The 23,655-nt window shown below is 35.6% G+C and overlaps 1 protein-coding gene across 3 annotated transcripts in view; it reads right to left on the reverse strand.

Moving 5' to 3' along the window:
• Positions 1–286: 286 nt before the first annotated feature.
• Positions 287–23,655, reverse strand: part of SOS1 (SOS Ras/Rac guanine nucleotide exchange factor 1) — a 131,147-nt gene continuing 107,778 nt past the window's right edge. For 2 of the 3 annotated variants that reach the window (XM_005212709.5, XM_002691241.7), the window contains 6 exons: positions 16,938–17,110; positions 16,620–16,736; positions 13,249–13,513; positions 7,921–7,965; positions 6,144–6,262; positions 287–5,226 (listed from right to left, as the gene is read on the reverse strand). In XM_005212709.5, coding sequence (XP_005212766.1) covers positions 4,735–5,226; positions 6,144–6,262; positions 7,921–7,965; positions 13,249–13,513; positions 16,620–16,736; positions 16,938–17,110 — 1,211 coding nt within the window. In that variant the 3' untranslated portion in view covers positions 287–4,734. The remainder of the gene's footprint in view (positions 5,227–6,143; positions 6,263–7,920; positions 7,966–13,248; positions 13,514–16,619; positions 16,737–16,937; positions 17,111–23,655) is intronic. The other variant, XM_005212708.5, reaches the window with a different exon arrangement.

Genomic DNA, 23,655 nt, shown 5'->3' on the forward strand with positions numbered 1-23,655 from the left:
CCTCAGCCCTCCCTCTGCAACTTATCCAAGTAACACCCAAGGTCACTAAAGCACTAATTTTCATCCCAGTGTCCTCCCACTCACTCTATTCATAGAGCGTGCAACAGGAGAAAGTATTCAACTTCTTTTATAATACTATGATACAGAAAAAAGCACCTCAAAGCAAAAGCATGATTAAGAGCAAACTATTTCCACAGAGTATGAGCTAAAATGAGAGTCACTGATGACATTAAAATGTTGCTCTCTAAAATAAACACATGCAAAAATAATACACGTGTGGGCTATGTGTAAGGCATTTTTCTTTATTATTTTTCGGTTTATCTTAGTAATGCCAGAAAAATAACAGCCATTATTTTCACTTTAAATGCAAACCAAATACTGCTGCACACAGAGTACAAAGATCACCTACGAACACGGCTGGCACAAAGGCCGTATTAGATGTGTAGACCGCACTGTTTTTACATCAAAGTGAGACTGACAGAGCAATTTTTTGGACAATTATTTTAGCAAATAACCGTGCTACTAAACAAAGGCAAATACACATATATATACACAAACATGTTTCAACTAAAGTTATTCGTGTCACTTTGACAAACGAAGGCTTCTTCTCTGGTGGGTTTCACCAGATATTTGCACCCCAGAGTCCCCTGCCCTGATCCCGCCCCCAAATGCTGACTTGATCTGAAGAAAAAAATTAGAGATGTTCTTAATTAAAGGCACATTTGGCAGCTACTGAAAAGTGGCATGCATCTGGCACAGGTGCGCTCTCCCTAAAGCCACACGTGTGACTTCCATCTGCTATGCATCTTGTTTCTTTGAGTGGTAGTCCAATGTGATCCACCTTTAGCTAACTTGCTCTGTAATTCTGCAGCAGTTGGCTACTTAATGCACTATTTTCATTAAAGGCAAAAGGGAAATTTGCTCACAGTTGACAGAAAATGCACTTTTCGGTGTCAAAAATGGAAAATAAGGCATGAAATTTACAAAACAAGTTACAAGTGCTTTTGTTCAGATTTATCATATAGACTTCATGCTTTTCTTTAGAGCTCAAAATATTTCATTGGCTCATGTATAAAGGATTATGAAATGATTTTAAAAGTAATGAGATGCTTCAAAAGAAAAATATTGAATAAATTAAACTAAGTCACCACTTTCCCTTATAAATAATTTTACTGCATAATTCTTTCAGCCAAACTGGTATTAACCCTGTGATGCTTATTTTACTGGTAAAGATTAATGTGCAACTCCATAGGACCTACACTTATACAACAGTCATACAATATAGGTTAAAAGATAAGTGAACCTACCTATAGCAGCAGAATACCAAGAAAGAAATGGTTTATTTTTTCTTTCTGAATCTAGAGGGGAAAAAAAAATAGGTTTTCCTCAATATGTATAACACTAAATAAACTGGAATTATCCACCCCCCCCCCGCCATTTGCATTATGTTTTGCTGAGCCACTTAAAACTCTCAATTTAAGCTGTCATTAAAAGACAAACGATGAGGTACATGATTAAAGTGAGCTAAATTTGAGAATTAAGACAAGATAGTGATCATAGATACCAACTAATTTTTGGCTTAATTTTTAATGTAGGGAAAAACACATTAAGGAATTTGGAACCACAATGTAGCTGCCAACTGAAAAAGTATGGTTCACTACACTGCTCTGTTGACTGTAGTATAATTAGGGTGGCATGCTCTTCACTAAATTTAGATTCATTAAAACATTCTTGAGTTGTTAGAGCGTAGTAACCTACTGAACACATAATCTGATATCCAAAAACCTTTAATTAAGCAAACTTTTGACGTTTATACATTTCCTGATCATTTGTAGCCTTAAAATACATTTGGAGATGTGGAAAGAGTAAATAACCTGTCTTTCAATAACTTTAGAAACATATACTTTATTTGTTCCTGTTTTTAAAAGTACTTAGATGTGAAAGCCTCCCTTTCTATTATATTGGTTATTGGCCCATGTAGGTAAATTCAGCCTTGAAATATTTTCATTTTGTTGACCCAAAGATAATGAAACAACTAAGAGCATTTCCATTTCTAAAAGAAATGTTCCATGTTTTGGAATGTGGTTTAGGAAAGTCATGCTGCACTGTCTTGTAATGTCCTGAATTCAAAAGCAGAATTTTGTGGTGATGCATTTATCTTCTCAGCCACTTCTTGTCCCTGGATTAAGGAGATTTCAGTTACTACAAAGAGTTAATCTGCCAGTGAGTTAATGCTTCACATGTGAAGAAGGCAAGGATAGTTTTCTCACCACTGTTTAAGGGCATCCAATTGAAATTTTTCTAATCAGTTACCACTGCAGAAAATATTTTGACCCCACTTTTACACTTCAGAGTACAAATATCTTCTATCCACAATGCATATACAGCTGATGCACAGTGAAGCGGTCGCCTAGAACCACCAGGGTAAAAGAATACTTCCCTTTGGAAGAAGTATGATTAGAACTTCAAATCTGAGTTTTTCTTCTTTATGCAAAATCAGGCAGGTTGAAAAGAGGTCATTACCTTATTAGAAGGCTAACACACTGGCCAGAGGGATACTGAATGGGCTCCAATGTGACTTTTCTCAGGTTCTCCTTTGGAGTTAGGGTTGGGGTAATTAAAGAGAAGTGTGCATAAGACACATAAAGGGAAATCCTAGGGATGATGAGGCTGGTCTAATAAAAAGTCATGGAAATTCTGGAATGTGTATTATGATTAATTGTAGCAGCACTAGTAAGTAGGCGTAGATAAGTACTTGTTGAATGAATGGTCTTATGGATGCTTTGCAAACAAGAGTGGATTTGAAATAAATTTTGGGGGAGACTTTTGAAAGGAGACATTTTGTAAAAGTGGCTACCCTAAAAGGAATGGTACAAATATTAAAAACAAAAGATACAACTCTAACAAATAAATAAGAAAGGATATGACAGGATGGATTGCTTAATGATGATACAACCAACATTCTGGTCTTAAAGGACTATATATTGTACTATCGTGATGTACATTTAATGCTCTAATAAATATCACAGAAAATTATTAAAGTACTAGGTTTCCACCATGATGCAGCACTTCTAAAAATGCCTCTAATGGCATGGTTAACAGAACTGCTGAAATGTTACTTCATTATTCAGAGGACACATGCAGATACAGATGAACTGATGACTCTCTAAGGATGGAATACTGCACACTTCACAGATATTATAGTGGAGATTAATAACATTTTTTCTCTTCAACAAGTTGCATGCATTTCAGTCACAGTATTTGTTAGACTCAGAAGGTCAGTACATAGGTTTAATGAATAATCCATATTATGCTATTAATGATGTAGGTAGATGTTCTATTATGAATAGTTCTGATAGAGCAAAGACCTCAGGCAAGGTAGAATGTTTAATATAAACTTTAACAAACTGTAATACATGTTACCTAGGAAATTAAAAACCTTACAAAGCTCTGCTTAAAAGATACCCATCCTATTCTAACCAAATATTTTCCTACATGCTGAACTGCGACTTTAGATCATTCTTTTAAGAGGAATACATACACCCAGAACTAGAAACCAAGGCGTACCACAATACGTGCTCTTATGCTTAGTGTTGTGTGTGTGTTTCAACTGAAAGAAATAAGAATCAACCATTTACTCCATATAATAATTTAATATATGCCAGCCAAACAAAGTATTTGTATCTTTATTCAATTAAATTAAAACAGACCTGCCAGGTATATTATATAACATTCACTATATACACATGATTTAGGCAATGCAAGGTAATTCTAGATATGCTGATCACTCAACTATTAGTCAAACATGACCGGTGTCAGCGACGCCCAACAAGTGCTCCTTTCCCACCGGGTGACTGCATTTCCACAGTATGGTTAGAGGGACAGCTACAAGCCATGACATGGATTACCAGTAAACTTCTGTGGGAAAAGGGGGGAAATGACAATCTAGCATAAAGATTAACAGTCTCCTAAATGTAAATCATATGCTTGACAGTTAAACGTTTTTAGAAGAGTTCTTCTGTCATTGTTAATGACACAAAACTTCGTTTGAAGGCAACACCACCACATTCTGTTTGTGTAGGGAGGGTGGGTAGGGCGATGCTCTTAAAATTGGCATAATTATTCTTAAAAAAAAAAAAAAAAAGTACCTCTTTGGTGAAGCCTCGGTACCCATTCAATTCACTGTAATAATCTGTAAACAGGACTGCAGAATGGTGCTGGGCCTTGATTCCAACAAGGGCAGGTACCACAGCCTTTCCTCACAGTCCTCTGAATGATTTTTAAGAAAATATTCTAAAGTAGGACGAGTAAAAGCAAAGGAAAACAAAGGAGGATTTGAAGATCCCTGTTTAAGATTTCTTTTTAAAAAGTGCATAATATTTTGAATTACAAAAACTGTCATCATGTGGGCCTGCTGGACACTAGACGGTTTTCCATCCCTTTAATGATACAGATCACTTCACAAAAAGAGGACTTCTGCTCACTGGCTGGCAAAAGGTTCCTTTCCTTGATTTTCAGGTGAAATCAGTTGTCCACTTCCTCTAGATCAATCTTTCCATATTCACTTTATAATTACATCTGTGTTAAAATTCATTGTCTTATGACTGCATCTTGAAGTAGAGTCGTTAGTGTTTGGAGTTCTCATTTTAACTCCTCAGTGCTGGCACACGCAGTGCATCCATCGCCAGCAATGGATCTGGGGCTAGGAAAACGTACATCCTGGTCCAGAGGAGCTCAGGAAGAATGGGCATTCTCCAACAGTGGTGGCCCGTCTCTGTGCATGGACGGGTGGGTGTGCTCCCTTTTGTAAGTTTTTGGAGGGAGTTTAGGGATATGCTGAGAAGTGCTTTGTCGTGGAGGAACAGGCGGCCCAGCAATGGAATGGAGGTCCACTTCTTGTGTCAGTGGTGGTGACGGCAGATGCCTTCTTGTTCCATGAGGAGAAGGTGTTTGAGGAGGAGGTGGTGTAAAGGGGGAGGGGCTGTTTGGGAAGAAGGCATTACTATGGTCACTTTTTTTGCCCAGAGGGGGAGGTTGGAGATGTAGTGGTGAACTTGAGAAAACATCAGGTGTCCTCACAGGTTCTCGTGGAGGTAATAAGGGAGGGCTTTCAGGAGGGTCTGATATAGAGGTCCGGTCTGATATTGAATACCGTGGTGAATAGGCTTTTGATGTGGGTTGCCTAGGAGGAATTGCTGGGGGGCTGTCCAAATGCTTAGACATCATCTAACATAAATGGAAAAAAAAAGACATTTATTAACAACGTATGTAGCACCATGAATATACTAAGAATTAAGCTGGGTTTTCAAATACGTTACTGGAAGAACTCTAGGTGTGGATCAGGGAGTTTTGCCATGTGCTTTAAATTGGAGGTTATGGCAGTTCATCCATTAAAAAAAGTATTTTTCCTTCAATGTTAAGTTTTTATTCTTCTCAAAATTTTGTTTGCTGCTGCTTACCTATCACTCAATCTAAGATCATTTCAATTTAGCATGTTACCTGTCAATTTCATAATGTTAAATTTACTATAATAGCATTTCATGGTATTCTGCAAAGAGCTTTGCTTTGCCCAGGTGCTCTGCTCTCTGGACACTTTGAGACCACTGAATCATGTTAACAGTTGGTAAAGAAAGGAATTTAAACAGGTAGGAAAAAAATAGCTATTATGAGCTGTTAAGGTCTCTTCTGACCTGGAATTTGCATGAAAATCCCACTGAAAAGCCTGTCAGATTCACCTGTTACAGGCTTAGATATGTAACACTTAGCACTGAGATATAGTTTCATTTAAAACGTGCCTTCATATAAAGCTTCAGATCTCTTTCTTTCTATCTTTTTAAAGAACTGCTTGAGACTACATTACTCTTAAATTATAGGTTAAACTTGTGTTTGGTTTTTTTTTTTTTGACAGTACCCAGATTTAGATTTATAAGTATTTTGAAAACCTACCAGAAAACTGCTTTCAGAAGAAAGGAAATAAACATTACTGCATGGTAAACCCATACTTAATTCTGGTTTAAACTCTATTAAGCCCCAATACCCTAAGTATTAACCTCATTCTGTTAGAACTCAATGAGAGATGAGCGCTTGATTATAATGGAACTGCAATGATTCCAGTCTCCAGATAACCAGATGTTTTACTTTACCTTAGATGGTGAAGATTCCGCTGGGGCAGACTCTGGCCGTCTTCGTGGAGGAACAGGAGGGGGGACAGGCACTTCATCAGTGCTCTTGGTTAAACTTATAGATGATACTGAAGCAGATCCTGTAGGATGGTACAATTTTGAAAAGTTCACAGGAATTTTATATCATCAATCCTGCTTATATTTATTAAAAGAAATGTACAGAAGTACCAAAAGCAGAATTCAATAAAGCAACACCCAACGGTACTTCCTTTATTAAAGCAAACTGCTATAAAAGCATGCAGAAATTTCTCAGCAGTTTTCAGAGAAAAAGCTGTCTAAGTTATTCTGTTGTTATACTTCTTGAAGAAAATAACATTTCCATTGTGAATCTATTACTGAAATTTCCTGGGAGAGAGCAAACTATCAAAAACTTTTGGAACGGTAATTTTTGTTAACCTTTTATGATGGGCTCATTTCCCGCACCCCCCGCCCCCACTCATGACTTAGTACAGAATTTCCTTGCCTTCACTGGATAGTCTTTGGGAATACTTTCTGGTCTTAACCACTCTCTCCAGTGTCTCTCCCTGCCACCCTTTGAAAGGATGGCAGGGAGAGACTCTAGTGTCCTGGGGAAGGATCTCCAGTTTGCTTAGGTATCAGCTCTCCTTGGTGGGGAAGCAAAGTCAGGTTCATCACATTCTAATCCAAAATTTTTCATTGTGATGAACGCATTTAAAATGACTGAGGCTATGCTGATAATAAAAACAGAAATTACACTAGAATCTAGTGAACCTGATTTAGGAGTAAATTGATGAACTGGCACTAAAAAGGTAAGTAAAAGCCTCTAATTGTAACCTATCTTACAAACATTTATGATAAGGGCTTAATATAGGCATATAAATAACTACACTTTGAAAAACATTAATGTAAGTTAACCTGTACATCAGCACAATGAAAAAGATGTGAAAAAACACTTAAATGATCATTCGAAATTGTATTTGGCAGGTTTTCTTTCCTTTAAACACTGACAGTTTTAATTTTGTCAATTAAATGTTATAACAAGATAGAACTTAGAGTACTTTGTGTATTGATATTATTTAAATGAGCAACATTCTGATCACCTACCTTTCTTCTTATGAGACTATGTAAGTTAGCTTATAACACTATTTTCCATTGTATACATTCTGAAATCATTTGTATGAAGGACAGCAAAAAACAATCTATTGGCTTAAAATTTATGGGATAGTTGGTGAATTGTTAGTTTACTTTAAAATTAAAAACAAATACCTACACTGGAACTTTATTTTGCTTATCAGTGATGAATATTTAGGTTATATAATACAGATAGTCACAGTGATAAGGTAGCTGTTCTAAAGTCAAATAAGTCATTTGCCTACAGCCTGTGCTGCCCCCAGCCTAAGTGTATTTTGTGACTTAGACACTGCATGTAGCTGCCAACATTCTCATATGCGCATGCATGCTCTTGCTTTTTTTTTTTAAGTTGGGCATTAGAACTCCAGAGTTGGAAATGAGAAATGGTTAAATGTGGAAGCCACCCATATAATAATGTTCTTTCAAAAGAGAAGAAAGGTTTTACAAAAAGCATGAGAATTATATAAGTTTAAGCAAATCATTTATGATCAAAAGATAGTACAAGTGAAGGCCTCACGTCTAAGATGCTGCAAAGCAAGGCACCAATGCTGCCAGACCCAAGACGAGTTTTAGCAGGAAAGGTTACATTTGGTTTAATTTTTAAAGCCAAAGCAAAAATTATGAGTCTTAAACCAAATATACTAACTTGGGCCATGGGGCAGTGTAACTTGGATAAAGACGGTATCGCTGCCTGTGAAAGGAAACAAGAAAAAGTAGATTTTTTTCTTTCATAAATATATTCAATTCATCTGTAAAAATTTATTTATAATAGAAATGTTATTTCTGTCATTCTAGTTTTAAAGAATGATAGAACAGTTTAGCAAAAGCTCATTATTACTTTTGAGAAAAAGAATTAAATTGCATTAATATCATTAGGAATTTCGAAGATTTGTTTTAGATTCACTACTTGATATCATAATAATTAAATGAAAAAGCATTCATGAGAAAACTACAATATCCTTCTATTTCAATGGAAGACTTCCAAAAAATGTATAAACCCAATTTGAGCAAAGAATTCAGTTGGACATACAGAAATATGTCATTCACTAAGGATAATTTTGAAAACCCAAACTTGTGAAAATAAGTAGTAAATAATGAATTTATATTACAAAAATACCATTATTATTATTATTAATATATATATACCTTAGAAAATGTTCTTGGGGCATGTGTTCATCACAAAATAACTACAGCTTGGGATATTACAACAAGCTGCAAGTGATGTAGCTTTTCCCCTTCTATATTTTTAAACACTTAAAATATCATTAAACATTTTTGGTGCTTAGACACATTATTTATACAGGAAACTGATAATTTTTGAATATCTAATTTCAACAATACTAATTCTTTTAAGAAAAAAATTGAAAATTATAAAATGCAAAGCCCTGAGAGCATTTAAGTAGAAAAACTGAGACAAAAGCTAGAGGATCTATACTGGTTCTAAATCAATACAGTCGTTTAGGTTACACCGCCTCACATTACCAACATTCTGAACAGATCATATCTAAGAGGCTAAAGCCATAACTCTAGCATGAGACTGAGCTGATTAATTCAGGTTTCTCTCTCTCATTTTGATTAGGGCTGTTGCTTTTTCTAGCTTCTTTGGTCAGAACAAGTATAATTTATGTCCTAGGTTCAGTCGGCAATTTGACTCCTTATATAGATACAGTGTTTTTGTTTCCCAGACAGCCCTGATTTCAAATAACTTAACCTACTACCTCCTTTCCATATATACTGATATTTATTTGGAGGCTATGGTTACTGAGGGTAGCAATCCAGCGAATTCTAATAAGTTATCTCTCAAAAGATTAAAATTCACTTTTATACTTTTGACATTAAATAATGCTGCTGCTGTGTCAAAGATTCTCTTCACTACAAATGAGATTCTCTTCAGTAACATAACAGGGATTTAAAGGGAGTATCTGCTCCAGTGCTTACTACTTATGTATTTTCCACTTTTTGGGGAAGGAAATAAGTATGCTTTTTGGGGATAAGAATCGAGAACATGGTCATATACTTAGTGCAATATAGGAGTAAAATCAAAACATAAGCTAATGACAGCTACCAACTGTAGGCTTTTAGAAAGAATGATTACACCTACACACACATACTTGTGCACACAGTTGTAGGCTGGGCTTTGGGCTAATGTATATACAGCAAAGGCTTAGATTTATGTGTAAACTTGGGGCACTTTTCTGATTTGTCACTTCAAACTAATTGCTTAGTCTTACTGCCTGGAAAATGCTATAAAAAATTCTTTCAGAATTATACATTATATATCTCAAGAAATATATACTAGGAATTCTTGTCAGCTAGGTACTGAACAAATGTATTGACAGTGACTTAGGGCTGAAATCCAGTTAATCAAAAAGTAGCATCCGCTGGTTAAGTACAAATCCCAGACAACAGATCAGTGATTTCTCCATTGTGGCTGCATGTTAGGCCCTGCTGGAAGGTTTTTAAAAATACTGATGCCCACATGCCAGTGCTGCTCTAGTACAAGCATGGACTGAGCATATAGGTATTTTTTTAAAGCTCTCCAGGGGATTATAACTTTAAGTCAGGGTTGAAACCACTGTTGGACGATAACCTCCAATTTATAATTGAGTCATTCTGAGAATAAAAATAATCATTTTCATATAGAAAAAAATTATATAAATCATGGATAATTTCTTAAATTCATAAAAGCCTATTAAATGCAAATGTATGAGATCAGAAACTAGTCACCTACAACAACCTGCTACAAAGAAAAGCTTTGCATTCCAGCTTAAAATATATCTTTTCTTGTTAAAGTTTTCCCTACTAAGGGATGGGGTAAAGCTCATGTCTAGCACACAGACCAGGCCAGACCCATGGCTCCCTTTTATCATCGCAACCTTCAACAGCAATGTATCAAGAGCACTTCATCCTCCTCTCTCCATGCTAGAGCCACAGATACAAAGCTGGTGGTCTTTCGCCTTTTCCCGGCCACTGTCATCATCACCTGAGAGATGGACCTGGTGAGGGCAAGGTGTGGAGCAGGGCTCTGAATGTGAGCATATGTATAGCAGCACTAGGTAGGTGGCCAGTTTCCTTTCCTCTCTGTGTTCACCACCAAGTTTTCTGTGACCATTCCTGCCCATTCTGTGGTCATCTTTGTGTGAATTTCTATTGCATTTATATCTTCACTCATTTAGCATTTTGTCAGTAAACTAAAACTATACATCGTCTCTGCAATCTTACTGAGAGATGAAAAAAAATCATAGTACAAACAGAATCAAAGCATTTAACCCTGCCTGGCTAAGCATTTAACTATGAGTTTCTTTTATTATGATTATTTTTTTTAATCTCTCAGTAAGATTGCAAGCCTTACCAGAGAAGATGTGTCCAAGCTTATTTAGCAAGAAATGAGATATTGACAGATATTGGCTGAAGAAATTAATCTTTGTTTTTAAAGTAAATTATTTTGGGGGAAAAAACTAAAAAAAAGCAAAACAACTAGTATAACTGATCAAAAAATTCTAGTCAAATTTCGCCTTTTGAAAACCTTAAGCAGTGTCTTTGCTTTGCAATGCCTTTCTACCTCTCCGTACTGAGTGGAACATGTCCAGATGACTTAAAAATGTAGGTACAGCAGCTCTCTCCTGCCAGGCCCTGAGGACAGCAAGGAAGTAGGTATTCGCTGTAGTGGCAACACAATGAGTATCAAGTTGGATGTGCTGGTGACCACTGGGCCCTCCCCCCATTAACACTAGCAGATCTGTTAAGCAGAGTGGGGTCAAAAGCAGATAAGGACCTTTAATATCCATAAATGAGCTTTAAGGAGGGGGTTACCTGAGCTTACAGATGGTTTTGTATTATACTGGCTTTCTTAATTTCAAAATCTGTTATTTTCAATTTTTACTAAGGACAAAAGGAATAGTAACAGGGGTTTCCTTTTATCACAAAGAAAGAGAAACTGAAAAAATCCTCAGGAATAAGATGACGAAGCCTAATTCCTGCTACAGTGGTTTCGCTTGTCCAGCTACTTTAAGTTAATATTATTCCACTGCCACATATGAGAAAACAATGATCCAGAGCACTGCATTCCAAAATGACTCTTTTCCCCTGTTTGACTAATCATTTAAAGATTTAGCACGAGTAGGGAATGAAATAAGTATCTCCTGTTTCGCCACATCTTTAATTTTTAGCTACTTAAATAAGAAAAACAGAATTTGCAGTCGATGGCTTTCATGGGATTTCAATAATTCATTCATGTGGGAATCTTTGTAACACAGACCATAGCCATCTGCTCGAGGAAAAAACCTCTTCAAACAGTTAAATGGGTCATAATAAATAATAATTTTAAGTCAGGTATACTGTAAAAAGTGCTGGTTTTATTTTATTACTTAATTTAGGAGGTTGGCGAGTTGGGGAAACAGTAATATTTTACCTGGTTTTACTTGAACTTATTAAAAATATCTGACAGCCTACTAGTAACATAACATGACTTCGTAATCTTCAGTAGCCAAATAAAGCCAAGATGTAGTAATTCTTAAAACAAACACAGTTTATGTGGTAGAAAAGATAAGACAAACTGATGGACAACTATAAATATATATTCAACACAGGAATAAATAAGTAGTATTCTGGACCAAATCTCAAAATAGTAGAACTCCATAGAGTAATTTTTTTTTTAAACAGATTTCTGAGTTGGAAAAAATCAAAAAGTCTAGTTTAATCCACAGAAGGCACCAAAAAACTGTTTTATCTAAAATCAGAAGGCTCACTAGCAGACTGAGATGACAAACTAGGAGTTAGGAGTACTATGCCAGTGCTTAACTACCTCCCCAACAGTGTCAGGATGCCTCTCAGTATTGGATCCTATTACGTCTAATATTAGGGGAGAACTTGAACTCTACCATGAGCTAAGACAGCCAGTGGAAAGAGCATGTGGAAGTGGTTGTGAAAGGGTTAAAAGCAACTGCATTCAAATTCTGATTTAATAATGAATAAATGAAAAAAGGTTCTGAGATCTCAGTAGAGCTTTAAAGCTCAATATGAAATTGATTTTAAAAATTAATGGCAACAGTGAAGGTAGCCTCTCAAAGGGCTAGGCTGGGCTGTACAGTTTGGTATCCATTAGCCACATGTGCTTATTAAGTGCTTGAATGTGGCTAGTCCAAATTGAGATCTACGTTAAGTATAAAATACATATTGCATTTTGAAGATTTAGGACAAAAACTGAGACTGTGAAATATCTCAGTAAATTTTTATACTGATTTCATGTTTAAATGACAATATTTTGTAATATACTGGGTTAAATAAAATATATTATCGAAATTAATTTCACTTAATTTTTGCATTTTAAAAATGTAGAAGGAACATTTAAAAGTCACATATGGGGCTCATAGTATAAGTATTTCTATTGGACAGCACTGATTTATAAATAGGAAAGGATGAGCGACAGTGACAAATCTGTGAGAGTTGTATGGCTGGGCTTGAAAGCACAGGAGTTTATTAGGCACCATATAGGATGCTGTTGACTGAACAAGGGTTAAGTAGAAGTGTGACTTTGATACACTGTAAAATTAGAAACTACAGGATTTGGTCAGAAAGAAATCATGTAGTGAGCAGTTTCAAATGTAATTTTGGAGGAAACATTTAAAGCATCAGATTGATTAGTCCATGCAGTTTTAGCAGTTATCTTCCTTTCCTCTGGAAGTCAGAGAGGCATTTTCAAATTTGCCAATTGAAAACAAATGCTCAAATGAAATTTCAATTACCAATTTAATTACCAGGCCTATCAGTAAAGTGTAATACATTTAAAGAGCCCTGTTCTAATTTATTTTATACTTTTATAATAATATATTTGGAAATGATATGTGGTTTATCTACAAATTTACCAAAAAAAAAATATATATATATATATATATACACACACACAGATTCTTTTTTACTTCTAGTACATATAATACTAACAGTTACTCAAAGCACTTAAAACTTGAACACCTACTTGAGTGAAAAGGGCTTGAATGATCAGAATCAAATACGCTGCAAACATCTGTGGTACTAGAAGCACCAGAAGCAGGAGGAGGTGTTAACGGTGTCCTTGGAGAATTTGGTGCAGATGCTGTACTTTCTGTTTCACTTTCAGGGATCCTACTATAACTAATTTTCCTTGGCTCTTGCTGCAGAGGTGTGGGATGTCTCATAGTACCTGGTCTTGGGTTTGATGGACGAACACCAGGAGATTTTAGGGGATAGTTGTATTTTTTTGGCTGTAGACATATCAAAAGAAACACAATACTTACAACACCGTTAATGGAAAAGAAGGTTCTATAAATGCCTGGTAAAATTCGATTAATATCCAGGAAAACCATAAACCACTAATACTGATTCAAATCAAAGTATTCAAGTTAAAGAGTTAACACCCCATTTCCATAAAGCCTTGGCTATCTAAATTAGTAGGGAATGAATTTCTTTAAATAACTGAATTTTAATCCTATAAATACCAGAGTATTTGTTATTTCAATATTTCTGATGGAAATCTTTCTAAGATACAGTGAACATTTCTCTGGCTTTTAAAATGGACTGTGTGAAACTAATTTAATCTTGGGATGAAAGCCAAGACCGTTGTTTTAAACTATGATACCTTCAGTTCAGTTCAGTTCAGTCACTCAGTCGTGTCCGACTCTTTGCAACCCCATGAATCACAGCACGCCAGGCTTCCCTGTCCATCACCAACTCCTGGAGTTCATTCAAACTCATGTCCATCGAGTCGGTAATGCCATCCTGCCATCTCATCCTCTGTCGTCCCCTTCTCCTCCTGCCCCCAATCCCTCCCAGCATCAGAGTCTTTTCCAATGAGTCAACTCTTTGCATGAAGTGGCCAAAGTATTGGAGTTTCAGCTTCAGCATCAGTCCTTCCAATGAACACCCAGGAATGATCTCCTTTAGGACGGACTCGTTGGATCTCCTTGCAGTCCAAGGGACTCTCAAGAGTCTTCTCCAACACCACAGTTCAAAAGCATCAATTCTTCAGCACTCAGCTTTCTTCACAGTCCAACTCTCACATTCATACATGACCACTGGAAAAACCATAGCCTTGACTAGACGGACCTTTGTTGGCAAAGTAATGTCTCTGCTTTTCAATATGCTATCTAGGTTGGTCATAACTTTCCTTCCAAGGAGTAAACATCTTTTAATTTCATGGCTGCAATCACCATCTGCAGTGATTCTGGAGCCCAAAAAAATAAAGTCTGACACTGTTTCCACTGTTTCCCCATCTATTTCCCATGAAGTGATGGGACCGGATGCCATGATCTTAGTTTTCTGAACGTTGAGCTTTAAGCCAAATTTTTCACTCTCCTCTTTCACTTTCATCAAGAGGCTTTTGAGTTCCTCTTCGCTTTCTGCCATAAGGGTGGTGTCATCTGCATATCTGAGGTTATTGATATTTCTCCTGGCAATCTTGATTCCAGCTTGTGCTTCTTCCAGCCCAGCGTTTCTCATGATGTACTCTGCATAGAAGTTAAATAAGCAGGGTGACAACATACAGCCCTGACATACTCCTTTTCCTATTTGGAACCAGTGTGTTGTTCCATGTCCAGTTCTAACTGTCGCTTCCTGACCTGCATATAGGTTTCTCAAGAAGCAGGTCAGGTGGTCTGGTATTCCCATCTCTTGAAGAAGTTTTCAGTTTATTGTGATCCACACAGTCAAGGCTTTGGCATAGTCAATAAAACAGAAATAGATGTTTTTCTGGAACTCTCTTGCTTTTTCCATGATCCAGCAGATGTTGGCAATTTGATCTCTGGTTGCTCTGCCTTTTCTAAAACCAGCTTGAACATCTGGAAGTTCATGGTTCACATATTGCTAAAGCCTGGCTTAGAGAACTTTGAGCATTACTTTACTAGCATGTGAGATGACTGCAATTGTGTGGTAGTTTGAGCATTCTTTGGCATTGCCTTTCTTTGGGATTGGAATGAAAACTGACCTTTTCCAGTCCTGTGGCCACTGCTGAGTTTTCCCAATTTGCTGGCATATTGAGTGCAGCACTTTCACAGCATCATCTATCAGGATTTGAAACAGCTCAAATGGAGTTCCATAACCTCCACTAGCTTTGTTTGTAGTGATGTTTTCTAAGGCCCACTTGATTTCACATTCCAGGATGTCTGGCTCTAGGTGAGTGATCACACCATCGTGATTATCTGGGTCGTGAAGATCTTTTTTGTACAGTTCTCTGTGTATTCTTGCCACCTCTTCTTAATATCTTCTGCTTCTGTTAGGTCCATACCATTTATGTCCTTTATTGAGCCCATCTTTGCATGAAATGTTCCCTCAGTATCTCTAATTTTCTCGAAGAGATCTCTAGTCTTTCCCATTCTGTTGTTTTCCTCTATTTCTTTGCATTGATCGCTGAGGAAGGCTTTCTTATCTCTCCTTGCTATTCTTTGGAACTCTGCATTCAGGTATCTGACTATGCGGTAATACAGTGATGCCATCAGGATTATTTACAAATGCATTTTGTAAATGCTATTTACAAATGGATTAAATTGCTTGAGTTCTCACCTGTTTATGCTAGTTTTATGACATTTTTTTTCTTACAGAGTGATTGTTTCTCGATGTCAGTGTATTTCACTGGAGCAGACTATATAGCTAGTTTCAATTTTCTGTTTTTAATCTGTCTTTTGAAATTGTTTTAGGCCTTGAGAAATTTTCTTATAGAGTAACTTCATTAAGCTTTAGTTCACAGACATTATGAGATTTATCTTGGTTACTTAGAAGCCATTTATGTTTCTTCTTGATTCCTGACTTTCTTATGAATAAGAGAGATTATATTCAGAACAGTGAAATGATGATACTGGATATAAATTTGGTCAGGCACTTACAAGTAATAGGAAAGAATGTAAATTTTGTTTCCCCCTCCAAAAAGTATCTTTTGCCAAACCTGTTATTTTTATAGGTAATGATTTATAGTTAAATTCTCATGTCATTACTTTCAAAAAAGTTGTAAGTACATATATTTACTATAAGTGAATCGATATAAATCAGTCAAATTTCCTGCCCTTAAAATAAATAATGAATAACATTTTTCTTTGTCAAAACAAAACTAAAACTTGAAGAAGAAGAAATAATAATTTTATAAATTAATTTTATAAAAAAATAAAATTAATTTTATTCACATTAATGTTAGTGTTCATTTACTTGGAACTAAGTGGACTAATCCTGAGTGTATTTATTAAGGACTTATTCATTATTTTTATCCATTACACATGCACTTCATCCCTGAATGCCTTTATAGAAAACTATAAACCACCAGATAGATGTAGATAACAACCGCAAAAAATATTTAAATGTAAAGGAAATAATATGAATGCTTACAAATCTTGGAAGAGGCTTAGGGTTTCGTGGTTCTATTTCTAGGGATTTGTTGAAAAGATAATCCGTAAATTCTTTTTCCATGCTATTTCCCATTGGATTCAAGTTTTCAAAAAACCTCTAAAATAAATGCAAAGAATTATTATTGTTAAATAATTTACATTCAATTTAAAAGTCATGAAAATAACAAAACATTTTAACACAAAACTGGAATTATTTAAAGTTTTATTTTCCTTTTTCTCTTCTATGAAATAAACCTGACTCTTATCAGGTGGTTATAAACTTAATCAGAAATATGTATCCTCAAAGAATTCAACTTACTTTGATATCTGACTCTACTCGTAAACAGTAAGGCTGATTTTGGTACTGCTGGATCTCGCCTGTTATTTCTGCTACTTTCCTCCTTTTGCTAAAGTTTATAAGCTCTTTTCCATGCCGTTTTAGGACCTCAGGGTTGCCTTCTTCTGTTTTCAAGATATTAGTGAGATAAATTCCTGGAAGATATAATGAAATTATTTCAAGGATAAAAATGGAAAAGGCTAGTTTTTTTCTTTTTCAGTAATTATATTACACCGTACCATCTCAATCATCATAACCCAAGAATTAAAGCACAAATTTCCACTCTATGAAAAAAAACAGGCTAAGTAAATATCAAGAGAAAGGAAGACCAAGTTTAAGAAAATTAATAGATTTACAAGAAGAATAATCAATTTTCCATCTCCCAACAATAATGTCATGGTTTTGTTAATGGAACTTTTAAGAATAACCCATCATTTGACACATATTTTTCGCAAAAGAGGAAAATGTTAAATTCAGAGGATCATATTTTCTGCATAATTATCTCTTGGGGCCCTCAAGAGGTTATTAGGATTTGTAATTCAGAGGTGGTACTGTTTGGATAGGCTTACTCATGAAAATGTGAAATGATCTGCAATCCTATCAAGTACAGGACTACATATAATTTATGTATATTCTGGTCTTCAGTACTTCTAGAGTTATGGTAACCAGGTAGAGTTCCTATTTCCGCATCACTGCAGGCTGTGCAATGGATGAGGAGGAGAATGAACAGAAAAGCAGGCTTTTTAGTTCCTTTCTGTTCTAGCATAAAGGTTCTGGAGCCAGCTCTGCTGCTTTCTAGAGCCAGCTCTGCTGCTTTCTGTTTTTGTAATCTTGTACAAGTTGCTTAACCTCTGTGTGCCTTGGTTTACTCATCTGGGAAATGAGGATAGCAGGGTTGCTGTGTGAAACATTATGAGTTAATTTATCTACAGACTTAGAATAGGGCCTGACAAAAGCAGATGCTTAATTATCTATGGTTGTGATTGTTGATGCTGTTGTTGCTCTTCTTACCCTATCCTCTTATGTCTGCCTTTTCCTCTCAAGTACTATGATGCGTGGGGGGGGAAAAGTGTGTGAATATGAGTTCATTCACTCAGTACACATGTACTGAGTCTCTGCTGTATGCCAAGCACTGCTTTAGGTACTGCAGATACAAAGATGAACAAGATACACAGTTCCTCCCTAAGGAGTTCAGAGCTTTGAATGTGGGCTACTACAGTACGATTTGGTAAGTGCTATATTAATGAGTACTAATGCATAAGATGCTATGAGAACACAAACAAGGTGTGCCTAACTCTGCCTTGAGCTTTTGTTAGAGAAAAAGGCATCACTGATCAAAATATGTTTAAAGTAAGTCTCAAAAAATGAACAGAAGCTTAATAAGTAGAGTAAGATAGCGGGGTGTTCTAAGCAAAGCAGCCATTAAGTTTGAAGACATTGGTCTGTAGTGAAGCTGGAAGGCATACTCAGAATTGGCTAGACTTTAGGGGTTTGGTGTGTGGGGTGGAGGAAGAGGGGCAGGAAATGAGGACAGGCATAGACAAGAGGTTAGTAGTTCTAATCCCTTCTCCACAGCTATACGTTATGTACTGGATGAGAAGAATGAACAAAGTAACAGGCACTTACGTTCTAATCAGAGATAAGTGGTTCTAAATGAGTTTATGGTAGAGGAACTGCATGGCTTGTGGGATTCTAGTTCCCTGACCAGGGATAGAATTCAGGTCCTTCGCTGTGAGGGCAGCAGAGTCCTAACTACTGGACCACCAGCGAATTCCTGAAGCAAAACTTTTAAATACTAGAATTTTTGGCTATCTTCTTCGAAAGATTAAATGACTCACAACCAATAGTGAACAAGTTAGCAATAATGAAATATGATAGATATCAGTGCTTGTCTGGTTCTAGAAAGTATTCAGTTATTAAGTGTATTGGTTACTTGGTTATTTCTCAGCACGACTATGCATTCTAATAAGTCCAGGCTCTTTTATTTTTCATATCTCCTATCACTGCCTCCTTTACTTGCAGTCAGTTATATTCTCCTTCACACTAAGTCACTCCAGTATTCATGCCTGGAGAATCCCATGGACAGAGGAGCCTGGCAGGCTACAGTCCATGGGTTCACAAAGAGTTGGACACGAATGAAGTGAGTTAGCACGCACTATGCTAAGTTGCATGATCCACTTAGCTCAGTGTTCAGTCTGACAAACGTCCATGACAGTACACATGATTAATGACAGCCAAAATTAACTTTCCATACTCCATACTAGCCACAAATTGATGGCCCAATTGTGAAGAGTTTGTGGGTCAGGAAGAGACCCCCTTTTTTTTATTAAAGAGCTTAGGTTTTATTCACTAGGTAATTAGGAGATTAAAGCATCTTTACATTCTAGAACGATTTCTCTGGAGTTAAGAAAGAGTTAATACTAGAAGGAGGAAGCTCAGTAGTCCTCGGTGAGATAATGAGGGTCCACAGGGATAGAGTGGACTGCATAAATATTTAAGAGGTAGAACCCACAAGAACTGGTTAACTGGTTTGGGCAGAGGTTGGCACAGTGAGAATGAAGACTCTCAACTTTGTGCTTGAGGGTCTGACTGGGTGATGGTATAATGACTGACCTGGGGAACATGCAGATAAGAAGTTATGGGATATTGTAGGTGTTAAAAGTATACTTGAATTAAGTTGTGAAAATGCTTATAAGTAGCATTCTGAGACAGTCCAGAATAAAATTTGGAAATTATGACAAATAAATTGCTAGTTAAAAGGAGAACAAATGATTTGAGACATGGTATTTAGATTTTGTTGATCATAAACTATCAGTAAAAAATGTTTAAGCATGCATGTTTGTTTATATATATGTATACACACATATATGATAGAAAATGTACTGCACATATATATATATATGACCTGAATATTATAAACTGTTAAGGCTTAATTTAAAAAAAAAAACAAACAAACATCATTTTACATACCTGCTCTGAAGTCAGCTGTTGTAGGGAGGGGAAAAGCAGAGCATTATGACAAATAATGAAGAGGGGTGAGGTTTCTGGGAAAAAGTGGCTGCTCAGGGTTCCCACAACACTTTGTTGATGCTCTGACTTACATGTTTCTACAATAGTGGTATATTTACTACACAGCACTGTAACTTATTTTCCTGCTCTTTCAAGGGAGCTTATTGAGGATAAGACTGTTTTACTTGTCCCTCTATTCTCAACACCTAGTCCTGGTTCTGGCACATACAGGCATTCAACTGATGTGTCTGAATGAATAAACGCAGCACATTATTTCAGAACAGAAATGAAAGCATTTGCAAACTAGAGCAGGATATAAGAGACATATAGTCAATTCTAAAATGGCAGGAAAGCAAGAGTGAAGAGGAAGCAAACCAACCAGAAACAGGGGTAGGACACAAAATCAAAGCTGTGTAAAAGGAAGAGCAGAGCCGAGGCTGTGGGCTTAGAATTTTGTTTAGAGAGGTGAGACTTGGTTGAGGTAGGAATCTACCACGCATCCTATTACCTGAGAGGAAATGTTAGTCTGCCCATATATATGCATTCTATCTGTGAGTAGAACCTTTTAGTGTATGGAGAAAAATTGGGATGTAGACCCGTAGCCTGGTGTAACCTTGGAAGGAGAAACTGCCTGATTTTTATCTTTCTGTAAATAGAGCAGTGCCAGCCAAAAAAAACTGAGTAACAAATTCTGATAAGACGATAAAGAAATTAAGTGTCAGGTAGATACTACCCTTGACCCTCTTAATAGAGGGGAAAAATCTAGTAACAGGGACCACAGGATATCACGAATAGCACGATTATAAGTTTAGCAAGTGTACTGAATGACTACGTATATTTCATTTTTTTCTAAGCACCTGACATAGTTCCTGATACTTAGGTACTCAAGAAACATTTGTAGACAGGTTGAATGAAATAAACATCAGACCTAAGGTCCTTCTTAGGTTCCTTTGTTTATGAACTGGCACCAGTTACCACACTTAAAAGTAAATGCATGGACTTCATTGTTTTATCAGGAAGAGAAAATAAATGAACTCAACAATTTTATCAATAATTTATGGGGGAAAATCCTCAGAAGACAGAATAAATTAATAATGATAAAAAGTCATGAATGACATAAAACTATAAAATCAGGGAGAATAATTATGTTTCAGCTTTGTTTTGAAGAAAAACTCAGTATGTAAAACAAACAGTAAAAATAGAAATGGTAAAATATATTGCAAACAGGAGCAAATTCAAAAGTTTCATTTTAATAGACAGAATGCTAGTACTTTAAAATACCTAAATGAGACAACTGTGTAGCAAAAACACAAAACAAAACTGAATCAGAAAGAAAATTAGGGAAGAAATGAAAATGTTATTATAGAATTACATGATACAAAATATTCTAGGCCCAGATGATTTTTCTGTTGGAATATTTCAAAATTTAAAGGCTAGATCATTTTATGACATCCTGGAATAAAATAATATGGAAAGCTTCTAAACCTTTGTTACAAAGTAAATATAACCATAATAACAAAAGCTGATAAATATAGTATAAGAAGAGAAACCACAGAGCAATCTCATTTACAAAGATGGATGCAAAAATCCTAAATAAAATGATAATGCATAGAATTCATTTGTATATTTAACAGATTACTCCACTATGAACAAATTAAGGCTCAATGTTAATAAACAGAAAGTTTCAGTATTAGCAAACTTGTAATTTTAATTTGTTAAACAAGAAAAATCATTTGCTCTCAGATAGAAAATTACTTAAAACAGTAAATGTATATTGCCAATAAAAACGCAGTAGAAAACTATAAAGAGAAATTTTCTAAACACAGTAAACAGCATCGAATCAAGCAAACAGCAAAATTATACCTATCCCTGTTGAAATGGAGATTAAAACAGAACTTCTTATTTTTATTATCATTTAACCTTTGTTTGGGAAGTTATTAATGCTATAAGGCTTAACACAAATAAGATCAAAGGAAGAGCCACTATTATTATTCTAGATATGATTACATATTTAGAAAATCTCCTGAAATGACTAATTCCTGGAATTAAGGGAAATTGACTATTAAAAAAATAAATACCATTCATAATTAAAAATACCTAAGGAAAAAACTAAATATCATATATATACATCCTTTCCAAATTGATTGATCATTCCAGCTGTATTTTGGGGAATTACCCCCTCATTCCCAAGTTCATTTGGAAAAATAAAGAGACAAAATTGGCAAAGAAACTACTGAAGAAACAAAGACAAGCCAACTTTATCATATATGACAATATTTTAAATATAAAGCAGAATTTTGGGGGTTTTTTGGTCCTGCTACTTTGGCTTCTGAGATCTTAGTTCTTCCACCAGGGATTGAACCCTGGGGCCCTGGCAGTGAGAGCTCCAAGTCTTAACCACCGGATTGCCAAGGAATTCCCTAAAGCAAGATATCTTATCCTTGGTACTGCTGACCTTTTAAACTGGTTATTTCTTTGTTGTGGAGGACTGTCCTGTGCACTGAAGAATGTTAGCAATATTCCTGTCTATATTGAAAAATTAAAAAAAAATGTCTCTAGACACTGCTAAATGTTCCTTGGAGGGCAAAAACTGCCCTGGATGAGAATCATGGATTATAAAGTGCCAGTCATTAAGACTGGGGCACAAGGATAAGAAGTTAATGGGACGGACCTAGAGATTATTGTACTAAGTGAAAGTAGTTGGACAGAGAATGACAGGTATCATATGATATCATTCATATGTGGAACCTAATTTTAAAAAAGATACAAATGAACTTATTGACAAAACAGAAACAGACATACAGATATTGAAAACAAACTTAAGGGTTATCAAAGGGGAAATGCTGGAGGGAGGGATAAATCAGGAGCTTGGGATGAACATGTACTCATTACTATATATGATAGATAAGCAACAAGGACCTACTGTAGAGCACAGGGAACTCTACTTAACCTTCTGTGATAACCTATATGAGAAAAGGATCTAGAAAAGGATGATATGTGTATGTATATAACTGAATCACTTTGCTGTATACCTGAAACTAACATGACACTGTAAATCAACTCTACTTCAATAAAATTAAAATAATATAAAAAGAATTTAATGGGGAATATTTTTTTTTAAAGAAGGGGGTACAATATGTAAATGGGAATAAAGAAAACTTATTCAATAAACTAGGGTCAACAAATAAAGAATTGGTGGAGAAATAAATTTGAGTATTTCATGATATCTAAAAGAGATTTCAACTTGATTAAACAGTTAAATATAATTTTATAGGTCAAGTCATAAAGCCAGGAGAAAATATGACTGAATATTAAATTTCTAAACTGGAAGAACTTCCTAAGGTTAGAAACAATAGAAATCATAATGGGGAAAATGAACAGATTATAGAATTTAAAAAATACTGTATTTCAAAGAATAAAAACTAAAAGGCAGATTGGTAAAAATATCTAGCTCAAGAAATATCCAGCTAGATATAAATTATCTAGCTAGATTGGCTTTACAGCTCGAGAAAATATTCTCAAATCCAAAAAATAGGCAAAAATATGAAGATATTCATTATAACATTATTTAGGAAAGCAAAAAAGATAGACACAACACACGCGGACGCGTCAGGTCATAGGGTAATGGTTAAATAAACTGTCATAACAACTTTAAAAAACGTCATGTAGCCATGAGAAATGGTAATTATGA

The sequence above is a fragment of the Bos taurus genome, chromosome 11, assembly GCF_002263795.3.
Source record: "Bos taurus isolate L1 Dominette 01449 registration number 42190680 breed Hereford chromosome 11, ARS-UCD2.0, whole genome shotgun sequence".
In the NCBI taxonomy this organism is placed as follows: Eukaryota; Metazoa; Chordata; class Mammalia; order Artiodactyla; family Bovidae; genus Bos; species Bos taurus.